Raw genomic sequence first — 14,265 nt, forward strand, 5'->3', positions numbered from 1 at the left:
GAGTTGCTGGAGCAAACTAGATGAAGTTGAAGTTGTCCAAATGTATGATCTAAAATCCTTATGATGGTGTGAATTCAGTTTTAGATTATTTGCTTAAGGGTAACATGACACATTAAAACTGTAAATAAGTAGCTCCTATTACAGTAAAGGAAGTGAATCACAAAATTTCATCCATGGATTTGAAAACCCCTATATTTAGCCTCTGGTTGTTTTTATTTTCACAGTGATGGCTTGCACCTCACTCCTAAACATTTGCATCAACATAAATGGCTACAACCTCACTGAAATGAACTGCAACCCCATATTAATATCATGTCTGGGACATTGCATGGGCATGCTCTCTGCTACATCATATTCCAGCATTCATGTGAAACCAGCAGTAGATTTGGGGTGTTTGATTCTCTTGGATCCGTGTGGAATTTAAATTCCAGGACCTCTGGAATCTGTCTGCTTCAAAATAGATCTGGATCAGGCCCCTTGGTAACTATAGGTTTTCCCAGAGGCTCTTCTGCCCTGGTGTGACAATCATCACTGTGCACAAATCTAGAGACTTTTAAGCACAGCACAAGGAGGAGGGAATTTAAAACATCTGAAGTGCCATTCTGGATGTGCAAAATACCAAGCACACTCAATTTGGACATCTTGGTACATATTTTGTTTAATCCAAAAATTCTGATTTGGACTGTGGGGAATTCACCCATCTCTATTCTCTCTTAAACACTTGTAAGAAGAGCAAAATTTAGGATCATCTCATATTTTGCTGTTAGTAGGGTTTCTTTTAGAGCCAGACATCCTGCCCTTATTTATGTTCTCTAATTCTGCCAGGGCAAGAAGAACTGTGTTGAGCTCTTTGTATCCCCAATAAATAGAAAAAGTGTTTCTGACACACTCCCATCAGAAGAAATCCTGAGGTCTCTTAATATCAATATTCTACACCGGAGGTTATCCCAGTTTGGAATTACTGAAGTCTCTCCAGAGGTACGCAATCATAACATGCTACATCTCATTTCACAATATATGTCTCATGTGTGCTCTTACCATTTTAAAATGGAAGTACTGATGTGACTATAATGCATAGCAGATACGTATACTCCTAGTCATGCCAAAATGCAAATTTACATAAGATTCTAATGGGTACTGAACACATGTGGAGACCAGTGAGAATGCATGGGGCTAGTCCTGCTGCTTAAAGCTGAGACATAATTGGCATCAGTCGGAAAGGGACCGCTTCTTTGCATTAAGGGTTTCCTCTGAAAGGACAGACGCCATGGCTTCCAGCAGACTGATGCTGATCACATGTCATCCAGGAATGTGGATAGAGCATTGAGGAGTACAAAAAGCCTCACATATTTACTTGGAATGTTTGGTACCCAGAGTTACCAAATGTCTGCATAGGACTTCTGTTGAATATGGGGAAAAGATCCAAGGCTGAGCCAAATGGTAATCAAAACAATAACAAAGAATTTTGTGGCACCTTAAAACTTAATTGTTTTATTTTGACCTGAGATTTGCAAGCCTTGTATTTTAGATTTTAGCTTATTTGAAACAAAATGTACATAATTTTGGATATCCAAACATACATGCATGCACTACAACTAAACAGTGCAATTCAGGGTGAACAAAACTTTAGTTCTCTCAATTTCAGGATGTATGAACAGAGAAGGGCTGTAACAAACTAAAAGTGCCTTGTGAAACACCAGCATATAGACATAAAGTTAGATCCAGACTAAGTAGGTTGCACTTAGTTTCCATTGGAAAAAAATACTCATAACTTAAGTCATGATATAACTTTTTCAAAGGGACCTAAATTCACCTAACTTATTCTGGATCCAAACCATAGTGGATTTTTTTGTTTTTTGTTTTTATACCCTAGTTTTCTTTGCTTATCAGATATTTCTTAAGATTTTGTTTGCCCTTGCTTTTGGTTCTCTGTAAGGTTCACAAATTAGCATCATTGTATAGAGCTTATTGAAGTTGCTGTGGGAGGAGATGTGCAACAGGTTTGCTGAAAGTGCAAGCAATTTCAATTACCTTCTCACCTGCTGAACCTGGTGATTTCCAAAAAGGAATTATACCTGGTTGTAACTTGACACAGTTTGATGCATGGGTAGACAGACTTTTCCAATGCTTACTAAGGAAGGTATAAAGTCATCTTTTTTAGCCATATTAGGATAATTTTTGTATTGCATTTATTAGAAGTATGATTGGTACTGGCTGATCCAAACTTTTTATATTATGGGAAAATACAAGATAAAATAAATAAATAATTAAATTCATATCTACCTGGCAAAAGCTTTCATGTGTGCAGCCAGAACTGTGCAATTACATTTTGTTTTGCTTTTGTGCTTTTATAAAATCAAAGAAAAATGTCTTGCAAGGCAAGCACGAGTCGGGTAAATTCTGGAGCAAAGAAGGATTTTATGCTGTCATCATATTTCTCAGCATCTTTGTTATCATCGTGACATGCCTGATGGTAAGTCTGTTTTTTTATATTATCTGTCTGAAAATCAAAACCTGCTTATTTTGTGCCAGAAGTATTTACATAATGCACTCCAGTCTGTAACTACTAATGAAAAATAATATAAAATTCTGTAAGGCCGGACTTGACATTAGGGATGGAAAGATGTGTCAGTTTCAGTCCTCTCAGTTTCTCAGTTTTCCAATCTTAAATTCAGTTCTCCACATTTCTCCAGCATTTTAGTGCAAATGTGTCCTAATAAATACATTTTTGCAGGCAGTTTTGACTAATGTACACATTTTTGCAAACAACTTCTTGTCAAATAATGCCTTTTTACATGTTTTTTTTGCCCATATGTTCATTTCTATGCACACTTTCACATAATATATGCATTTTTGTGAACATTGATTGGTGAACTGCACTGCAAATTTCAAGACTAATTAATAGCTCGCTCCCTGTCTTTTAAAAAATTGTATATTCCTGTTCAGTCACACATTCCTGAATTGTGCTTAATAAATTAATTCCTCTTCCCTGAGGTAGTGATGGGGGCCTTAATTACTAGTTTCCCCTTTGAAGCCAGAACAATTGTTCATTTCTTTTTCAAAGTTTAAACTTGTATGAGCATTATTTCCCAACTGAGATAGAAAACAAAATAAAACAATGAGCAATTGCTCTAAGTTATAGGGAGGAAAACAGTATTAAAGAAGGAATTGACAAGAAATTTGATTCAGTTCACATTTCAAGCCGAATCTATCAAATTCTCTCTTTCCAAAACAATATGAGAACTGAAACACAGCCATTCTTTGAAATTTGCACTTATTTGAATTTTGTAGTGAAGGTCACCAATCCAACAATGTTTACAAAAATGCATAGGTTAGGGGACAGTGTGCATAAAAATAAATATGAGTGAAAATAACATACAAAAATGCATTATATGATGAGAAATTGCTTGCAAAAAGTGTGTACATTACTGCCTACAAAAATGTGTTTATTATGAGAAATGTGCACTAAAATGCTAGAGAATTTTCATGAGGATAAAAAAAAGTTACGCAAATTGCTGCAGAAATGTGAAGAACTGAATTTCAGATAGGTAAAATTAGAAACTGAGAAGTGAAATCGACAGAAATTTCCATCCCTCATTTAAAGCCCCTTGCAGGGAACAGGAACCCACAAATTAAAGGCAATATGTGAGTGAACAAGATGCAATTAATTAGCTGCTTTAAAGAAAAGGGGCAAGGAGAGAACAACTAATTAAGAGACAATTGCAAAGAAAAGGAGCACTTTTGCCGACTAGAATTGGCTTCTGAGAAAACATACAGTGTGATCTTGCACATGGCAATAGGTACTGCTGCATTCTTAAGGGGATACTAGCACTGTATTAAGTACCATGTTTTTAATTCAGTTTCCTGCTGATCAGCTCTAGTAGACAACCTCAGCACAAAAACAACCATCATTACTGGGCTGGGATAAAGGGCTACTTGAGCTCAAAATATGGCAGCCAATTTGAAACTAAAGCCAATTCTCTAAGAATTTGCCAGGGAAAATTTTCTTAATTCTTCAGCTCAAGTATGCCAATCTGACATTCTACCTTAATGTAGGTCCATGGCTAAAAGGAAGGAAAATAAAGCAAACTCTTAGAGGCAAAATAATGTGATTGTTTTATCTTCATCATCTGTGTGTAATGTTCCATAAAGTACAAAATGCCATTCATCTTTAAGTTGTTTGAATCTACAACAGCCTAATCTCTTAAAATGCTTGTTTAAAAGTTACATTCTTTAGGAGTAATAAATGAGAACCAAGTTTGTAATAATAGGTTTCAGTTCTATATATATTTACATGGGAGTAAGTCCCATTTAACTCAATGGGGCTTATTTCTGAATAGACAAGTACAAGATTGCACTATTAAGAGGTATGGAAGACTATATAATACCATGCTTTGAGGGAAAGGATCAACATTTTGATACGTTTATACATTATGTCCCAGCTTTTTTTTTCTTTACAATAATTCTGGCTCAAATATTTCCCACTATATTTCAGTTATCTCTTTAATAAAGTAACTAGAATGCCAAAAATTTGTATGATAAATGATACCCCTAAGTTACAGACAATACAAACGGAGGCTTATCTAATGGAAGTACTGAATATGCTATGGAAAAAATCTATAGCACAAAATGTGTGCATTTTTAAAACCAGTACTGAAGTTCTTTGCTGTTGATTTATGCCCTTGTTTAATCCAGTTTAATATCCAGTTTGTCTTTTTTTTAAGATAAAATCAATTCTTCTCTCTCTTTTCAATAGGTCCTGTACCGACTGAAAGAGAAAATACAATTTTCTGTGAGGCAAGATAAGAACAAAAAACAGGAAATACACCTTTCATCCATCCCTCTGCAGAGAACTCAGTCTGAGTACAAGGCAGCAAACAGAATGGTCCAGCCCGAACAGGCTCCAAAACCTGTAAATGTTGTAGTAGATCCTCAAGGACAATCTGCCCCTGAGATCAAGTCCACCCTTTCGACCAGCCCATCACCTTTCAAAATGAAACCAGTGGGGCTCCAAGAAAGGTAGGCTTATTGCCCTGCAGATGCAGTTTACCATTGTCCGTCATGATGGTTATAAAGCAAGGGTAAGGAGCAAGTGGTCCTCCAAATGTTGCTGATATCAGCTCCAGCCAAGCATGGCCAATGGCCAGGGATTTAAATGGTTACACTTGTATGCCACCCATCAAATCAAGTTCTATGGGAGTTGTAGTTCAGCAATGTCTGGAGGGCCACAGGTTGCCCAACCCCATGATAAAGGATGCTATTTGTCAAGTACTTCAAAGAATATAATTAACCTTTAACCTGCCATTTGTTGAAATAATGATTGGAATCAATAATGGATCAATTAATTCCCTTGATTCTCTGGAAGGCAAAATGTTGGAAGCGTCCGAATATTTCCAAAGAGGAAAACAACTGTATTTTGAATCCAAAAATATCATCTTTTTAGACTGGATAGTTAATTTACTCTCTTTGCTTTGCTGTGTCCGTGTCCTGACCTCTGTTGCAACACATCTGCTGGCAAACCATCAATTAGAAACATACCTTCTACTGCAAGCACTTTCCATAAATCATCCATATTCTGTGCGGTGACTCCAGTTGATTAAAGTGCCTAAGCTTAGCTAGCAGATAAATGAACAATACAATGAGCACGCCCAGACCAAACAACAGAATGAGGGATGGATAGGTTCCAAAACATTTGATTTAAAAGAATTGTTGTTTAGAAAGAAGGAACTTGTTTTAGACAACAATATCTCACCAATGGATGTTTTTGCATCAAAGATATGTCAGAAATGGTAGCAGCGTACACAAAGTGTTTTGAATAATCAAACAGGTTTCCCTTTCGTTCGAACGAAAGACTCCACTGGTCTTTCTCTCTCTGTACAATAAAATAGTAAAAAAGGAAGAATGACGATGGCTTCTCAGAGGAAAACACCAATTATATAGATATGCCCAGCTATGGTTGTATAGACTTCTATATGAAAATCTGTAACTGCATGTGGAACTGTAAACAGGTGCTGTATCTTTTGGTAGCAAGAAGACACCATTACCTATTAACACTTAGCATTTGTTTAGTGCATTTAAAGTGTTCATTCAAAGACTTTATCTCAGTTATCCTTATAGCAGCACTGCAAGGCAGGACAGTACTATCATTCGCATATTGCAGTTGGAGGCTGAGGTGATGGTGACTTGCCCAGGGCTGCTTACATTGCAATCCTATGCATATATATTCAGAAGTAAGCCCCACTGAGTTCAATCAATTTTACTCCCAGGTACGTGTGTATGGGATTGTCATTTGTGGCTAGCTCAAAGTTTGAACCAGAGGCATCTTGTCCTGCAACTCACATTAGTAGCCACTACACTAGACAATCAGACGAATATCATTGTCTGGCAATCAAGTATAGGATATATAAAATACCTATAATCAGTTTGACAATCATAGTCAAAATGTGTTTGCCTAACTGTTTTAACGCAGCTTGAATGCAGTACAAAAGTCACAGCATGAAGCATTGTGTAATGTGGCAAAAATATTTTTAATCAGGATCACACCATACCTTTTGTTTTATTACCAGGCATTAGTTCTTCCAGAAGCTTCCTGATTATTAGCAATCTTTTGTAAGCCTCTAACCTCACCCCAGAGTACTATTTAAGTGAGTCTGAGGTGGGTTGGGAGCTTGACAGTGTTCCTTGGTGTGGCAATGATGTTGTTAGCTGATGGACAGTGACATCTAGAGGAGGCAGAACATATTGTCGGTGGGTCTTCTAGTCCATTTGTGACAAAGTCTTGTGACAGTTAATTTGAAAAGTTAGAATATGCCCCCTCCTGGTACTTAATGCATTGTTTCCGTGTTCATGTAGCAGACCTGTATAAAGCAGGTATCCTGCATTAACCAGCTCAGTAAACCATTTATATTTATCTTTCATCAATATTACTGTCATGAGATGGGTTACTGAGAAAGAGCAGTCAGGAGGAGGGCCTCTCTCTCTCTCTCTCTCTCTCTCTCTCTGTGTGTGTGTGTGTGTGTGTGTGTGTGTGTGTGTGTGTGTGATGTTAGCAGAGGAAATCTAGCATTTGGAATATTGACATCTGCACAGTGAAAGAGCTAGCAGATGAAAGAATGTCCTCAGTAACCATTACTAAAAGGTACCAGTTGATCCTTGTGGATTTTACTCCTGCTATCTAGCAGCCATTGGCCATTAATCAGGAAATAGTCCATTATATTGGCATAAAACAAGAGACAGTACTGGTTTTACCTTGGGCTTCTTGTGCCTTTGATTCACGTGCTCCCCTAGGCCCCAGCTGGCTTACATTTATTCTTACATCTTGGGATAGGAGCAAAGAAGAAATCTAAAAAAGTTACACCATGTTGTATTGCAGAGGTGGGCAATCTTTCCAGGGGAAAGATTTTCCACTTTTTGAGAAAAGTGACTGGGCCAGATACTGGTGGGGAAAGTGGATGCAACACCTCATCTCTCTTTCCCACATTCACTCACCCATCATTTGTTCGTTTGTTCGTTCTCTCTCTCCCTCCCTCCCTCCCTCCCTCCCTCCCTCTCTCTCTCTCACACTCACACTCACACTCACACTCACACTCACACTCACACTCACACTCACACTCACACTCACACTCACACACACACACACACTCACACACACACACACACACACACACACACACACACACACACACACAAGGGCACTCCAGACTGGTGTTTTATTGTGGGTACATCCTGCAGCTTAACACAATAATAGTACATTGATGGCGAATTTAGCTTTAGTTTGTTCTGCAGTGCTTCCCCAATGCTACCACATTATTGCTGTCTGGAGGGGCTACAGCACCAACAAAAGCAGAACAAAAATAAACCTGAACTTCTGTTGTATGAAAGGTCATGGGATTTCAGCAGGAAGTTATGGGATATGCACTGCCTGGAAGCGAAGCAGTGTGACCATCCCAAAAGTTCTGCAGGCACCAACAGGATTGAGAGCGGGATTGTGTGTGACTGCTCCAACAGCATCAACAACACAAATCATCATGAATGTGCAAAAAAAATGACATCTGGAGGGGCATACACATACACACACATTCTCTTTCTCATCTGTCATCCACACATAAACCCTCGCCCTTGCCCTCTTCCCCCTTCATTCATCCCACTCTCTTCCTCATTCATTCTCTGTCTCTCCCTGAGTTTTGGGAGCTGCATCAAAGGTAGTGGGAGGCTGCAGGGTTCCCACCTATATTGTAGGGAGTAATAGTCCATACAGTTCAATTCCACTCTTGCCTAATCCTGGTGATTTGTAGCGAAGGAAGGAAAACCAAGTCCTTCTGCACATCAGTGGCTAATCACACTACAAGAGGCAGACCTTTGGAATTCTCTTCATCTTCTCAACAGCTAACATGGTGGTATCAAGGAAAAACAGTGAGGATTTTGTTTCCACTACCAGCCTACGTTGGAATAACATGTTATGTGAAATAGGAAAAAAAGATAGCAGGTTTCATCAACAGCGTCACTAGCGGGAGTGAGGGGGGGTGCTGACCTCCAGTGTGTGCCCTCCCATGGGCATGGACGAGGTGGCTGGGCTTGCGTGCGTGCGCCCGCGCAGTCAAGGCCAGCCACCCCGTCCATGCCCCTGGGAGGGCACGCGCCGGAGGGGCACCCAGCCAGAGAAGGCCTGGGAATGCCGGCGCACCTCCCTTGCCCCGCCGATGCTGCTCCCGGTCTCGCCTGCCCGCTCGCCTGCCTCCGAGGAGTTGGAGCAGCCTTGTCAGGCAACGGCGTGCCGCGGGGTGGCTCTGGGTGTCACCCCCCTCATGGTGCCACCCGGGTGCGGGCCGCTCCCTCCGCACCCCAGTAGTGACACCCCTGGGTTTCATTAGAAGGCAATGCAAGATTAAAAAGAAAAAGCAGAACAATATATTTCTAAGTGTTTTCCACCTCCTCAAATGGTGAAAGGTCCAGGGGTATCACTACATGTTGTGGATCCCTTTGGACAAGAAAGAATACTGATGCTTATAATGCCTTTTTATTTGTGAATATATAAGTAGAATATATTGGAAGCAAACAGGCACTCGAACAGCAGATAGCAAAACCATGGATTCCCAAAGCAGCTGCTCAACCTAGGCCCCACAGCCCCCTAACCTACTTCTAGTCTAGCTAAATCCACAGTTTCTCTGCCTCTGCTTGTTTTCAAATTTTAAAAATTGTCAATTACTTTCTTTTCCTGCACATCTACAGCAGTAGAGCACTGGCTTCATATCTCACCACCATCACTCCCACTAGGGTTGCCAGGTTCTGGTTTTTGCCCAGAGACTCTAGTTTTTGGGGGTCCTCTCTGGGTGAGTCACCTTAATCTCTGGACTTTTAGCTTTAATTTTAAGAAAGAATTAAGTTTCCAAGTGGTCTGGTTCAAAATATATGAACCAAAATGCCAGCCGCAGCCCCCCCCGCGCAACTTCTGTTAGTACCAGCTGCTCTAATCCCTGCCCTTTTAGGTTTTTAGCCAATAAGTGAAGTCAGCATTGTGATTGACAATAGCAATACCTAAACCCCATTTCAAGTTCTGAGGACAGTTTCTTTTTCCTGCTTGTCTCGCATCAGGAATTCAGTAAATATATAGCTTTCAGTGGCATAAAGAGTACTTTCTCTGTACAGGATTGGTACTTGCTTCTGGGTAAACATGCCCTACAACAGAAGATCACAGCAGGAACTTGGTAGACATAAAAGTGTACATGCAGGGTTTTTAAATTACTTGCAAAAATGGCATATTATACTTTTTATCTTTCAAATAATTTTTGAACAGAAGTTTTAAAAAGTGTACATGCTGCAGTGTTATACTTTTCTAATTAAGGAGTCGAACAAGTTTAAATTTTACTGGACTGTTAAAGAGGGCAGTTTATTTGTCTTATTCATAACCTGTTTTGAAAACCTTACCAATATGATTTTTTGGGGGGAGTAAATCTGCAATGCTAATTCTAAATATCTGGGAGTTCACCCATTGAATTTAGTAGAACTGACTTGAGTAGACATGGTTAGGATTGTGCTATAAATCAGTGGGACTTTTGAGTGAACATAGAAAAGGATTGTGTTGTAAATCTTTCTCTCCCCCTCTGATCCTTTTTTTTTTCTTTAAAGCAGTTAGGCAAGGCTTACTTAGATGTCACTGCTTTTATTTGGCAGGAACTAATACTATTAAAAAATGTTCTGCAGTGGCAACTGGTTTTGACAATAAACTATTACATGGGGTGTATGTATTTTTCAGTGTGTGTGTATATGGGACATTTCCAACAACCCTGTGAGATAGGGTTGGAAAGCAAGGCAGATCACAAGAAATAATGCCATTTAAAATCCAATAACCATAAAACAAATATAAAACAGTTTCAAAACAGCTTAAAGTGGCAAGATTCTGAATTTTGGATTTGGTGGGTGAAGTTCCTTATCACTGAATTGCAGTCCTGTACATGCTTCCCTGTCTAAGCCCCATTGAATACATTGGGATTCGCTTCTGAATAAACATGTATAGGATTGCACTATAAATATTTTTACAGGTTGTGTAAATAATAAAAATCTTTGACAGTCATGCTTATATAAATATTTCTTCATACTATGTCTTGATATGTATCTGATTTCACACTATGCTTGTAAATTATTATTACATTTTAAGTGCCCTTCTTCCTTTGGGGTGGTCATGGTCCCCCTCTGTTGTTTACACCCTGAGGGACAGATTAGGCTGAGAGGTGGTGCGTAGCCCATGGTCACCCATGTAGTTTATTTTCATTTTAAAATTTAATTAGAATGATTTATATGCAGGCAAAGTTTATGAAGTAGTGCAGATCCACCTAATACATTTAAAGCACACCCAACTCGCATTTAAAGTGCATGACTTCCCCCAAACACCCCTGGGAACTGTAGTTTCCCCCTCACAGTTATAGTTCCCACCACTCTTAACAACCTACAGTTCCCATGATTCAGTGATGGGATTCATGTGCTTCAAATGTATGTTGAATATGCTTTAAATGCATGGTGTGGATCTGCCCTAGTATACTGTGCATTCATTAGTGACCTGTAGCTACGGTTGCCAGGTTCATGGCCTGAGACTAATCCTGTATCTTTAGGAGAAGAGAAAGTCAGCCAAGTGCAGGTGTTCTTGCAACAGTGTAATGAGAAAAACCATAGGTGGAATTCTCCCTTCTCCCTGCACAACGTTTAAAGATACAGAAGACCTCTTGGTTGCCAGGCCCAGCCTCCAAGAGGTCTTCTGTATCTTTAAAAGCTATGACCCCCTGTTAACTCTTCCCTCCCTCGCTGTGATTATTCCCTAGCAGATTATTCTATGGAATTCTCTTGGATCAGTTTGCCTATCTTTAGTAGGGTGCCAAACCTTACAGTTCAAGTATGTAGGGAAGGAAAGCAAAAGGGCATTCCAACAATGAGGATGCCTGATGGCCCAAGTTTTGCCCACAGTCCAGAGATTCCCCACCTATGATTTTCACAAATATACAAGCTGAACATAAGATGGATGGAAGGTTCACATCATCAATATTTTCACAGATCTTGCTTCCCCATTAAGTTTTTAGAGGGGCTCCCTAATGCCAAAGTACTGGATCCAGCACAGAGAGCGAGTCAGGCCTCTCTGCCTCCAGCTCCAGACCCAAAACTGGATACACAGACATCTTGCTGTCACCACCACCAGCCAGGGGAGGGGGAGAGTCCTGCCACCTTTTGCTCACCTTCCAGAAGGGTTTCCTGCTGTGAGTTTCTGTGACAACTCATTCCACTAGTGTACATTACAAATCAGATACTTAACAGACCTGTTAGGGCAAAATCCAAGCACCCAATCTTACCATGATGTGTGAGATGTTAGATGTGATGGGAGCCTCCCTCTGCCTCACTCAGAACAGCTCTGGCACTGCAGAGCTCCCCATTCTGCTTGCTGAAACGGGACATTCTGCCCACCAGTGGCAGCCCACAGAAAGCCCCAAAATGGAGCATTCTATGGGGGAGAGGCTGAGCCAGCTTGGGATCCACTGGATCCCAAGATGGCTCCTTTGCTATCATTTGCAGCATTGGGCTGCTGATCCAGGCTGGCACAGTCCATAGTAGGCTTTTGCCTGCTTTGCTTTGTGCCCCAGCCAGCATGAGCAACAGGACTGAGGATGCAGCAGTGGCTCTGCTGATGGATCACAGACTGCCACTGTCAAGCTGAGATTTAGATTACTCTTTCACTTAATAAAGAAACTAGTTTGACCATTTTAGCAACCTCTTTTTCTGCAGGATCCAGCCATACAGCTATAAAATCACAGGATTGGAGGGGACCCAAAAAACCTCATTTAGTCTAATCCCAAAATCAGTACAATAGTTTTTTGAGGATCTTAACCATAGCCAAGGCTCTGGGATGTTAGGAACAGAACTGTGATGTCCTACACTATTATCTATAGAGCCGACAGCAAGTGAATGTTTGACACCTTTTCCTAAAATGTCTCCACATCTGATGCTTTTCCGGGTGGTCCGGGGTCTTTTGGGCTCTGGCCCTACATTAGACTCTGAGCCCTCAGTCACTCACTGTGACATGTTTGCGAGGCACTTTGCAGATAAAATTGCTCACATTCGGACTAACTTGGACTCCTCATTAACTACAGTTGTGCCAGATGTCCCCGAAGCTTCCTCTTGTCATTTTTCTATGGATACTTTAAGCTTGTAAAGCCTGAGGATGTGAACAAGATTCTGGGAGAATCGAGGGCCACTACTTGTTCCCTTGACCCTTGCCCATCCTGGTTAATCATATCTGCCAGAGGGGGAGTGGCTGACTGGTTGGCATATTTAATTAATACCTCCCTAAAGGAAGGTTCTATGCCAACATTGTTGAAGAAGGCTGTGATAAGACCTTTGTTAAAGAAGCCTTCGTTAGACCCTGCGGATCCTAACAACTTCCACCCAGTGTCTAATCTCCCCTTTCTGGGCAAGGTGATTGAGAGGGTTGTGGCTGCTCAGCTCCAAGTTTTCCTGGATGAATCAGACTATCTAGACCATTTTCAATCAGGCTTCAGGCCTGGCCATGGGACAGAGACTGCCTTGGTCGCTCTGCTTGATGACCTACGCTGGGCATCAGACAGGTGGAGTGCATCCCTGTTGGTGCTGCTGGACCTCTTGGCGGCCTTCGATATGATCAACCATGGTATCCTTCTGGGCCGTCTAGCTGGGATGGGATTGGGAGGCACTGTTTTACGGTGGTTCCAGTCCTACCTGACAGACAGGACCCAGAAAGTGGTGCTGGGAGACTACTGCTACTGCTCGACCCCCTGGCCACTGGCCTGTGGTACCGCAAGGTTCCATTCTGTCTCCCATGCTCTTTAACATTTATATGAAACCGCTGGAAGATTTGGAGTACAATGTCATCAATATGCTGATGACACTCAGCTCTATCTCTCCCTACCACCTGATTGCAGGGAGGGAGCGCTCATCCTAAACTGGTGCCTGGAGGCTGTGAAGGGCTGGATGTGGGCTAACAAACTGAAACTTAATCCATACAAGATGGAAGTAGTGCTGGTCAAGGGAAAAACTGCATCAGGAACGGGGTTGGAACCTGTTCTGGATAAGGTTGCACTCCCCTTGAAGGAGCAGGTTCGCAGTTTGGGAGTCCTCCTGGATCCTGCCCTGCTGCTTGAATATCAGGTGGCTGCGGTAGTCAGGAGTGCTTTTGGCCAACTCAAACTGGTCTACCAGCTGTGTCCGACCTTGGAGGCAGTTGACTTGGCCACAGTGACAAATGCATTGGTGACGTCGAGGCTTGATTAATGTAACCCACTCTATGCGGGGCTGCCTTTGAAAATGGTTCGCAAATTGCAGTTGGTTCAAAATGCAGCAGCCAGAATGTTAACTGGAGCACGGCACAGGGAGCATATCACTCCTGTGCTTTATCGACTCCACTGGCTTCCAATTTGTTTCCGGGCCCAATTCAAAGTACTGGTTCTGACCTTTAAAGCCCTAAATGGCCTTGGAGCAATGTACCTGAGGGACCACTTACGCCCATATGTACCTGCCCGGGATTTAAGATCATCTGCCTCTGGTCTCCTCTACGTGTCTGGAGTGAAAGATGTTAGATTGACAGGCACGCGGGAGAGAGCTTTTTCAGCTGTGGCCCCCAAGCTTTGGAATACTCTACCCCAAGAAGTCTGCTCTGCTCCCTCCCTGTTGGTTTTCCAGAGACTTCTGGAAACGAACTTGTTCCAGAGAACCTTTGGGAGGGATTGAAGGTAGAGCCTGACACCGATTTTA

The 14,265-nt window shown here is 41.5% G+C and overlaps 1 protein-coding gene across 1 annotated transcript in view; it reads left to right on the top strand.

The window, feature by feature from the left end:
- Positions 1-14,265, top strand: part of PTPRR (protein tyrosine phosphatase receptor type R) — a 191,062-nt gene that overhangs the window by 111,907 nt on the left and 64,890 nt on the right. The window contains exons 4-6 of the mRNA XM_061637817.1: positions 826-978; positions 2,363-2,473; positions 4,757-5,019. Coding sequence (XP_061493801.1) covers positions 826-978; positions 2,363-2,473; positions 4,757-5,019 — 527 coding nt within the window. The remainder of the gene's footprint in view (positions 1-825; positions 979-2,362; positions 2,474-4,756; positions 5,020-14,265) is intronic.

The sequence above is a fragment of the Rhineura floridana genome, chromosome 8 (genome assembly GCF_030035675.1).
Source record: "Rhineura floridana isolate rRhiFlo1 chromosome 8, rRhiFlo1.hap2, whole genome shotgun sequence".
Taxonomy (NCBI): domain Eukaryota; kingdom Metazoa; phylum Chordata; class Lepidosauria; order Squamata; family Rhineuridae; genus Rhineura; species Rhineura floridana.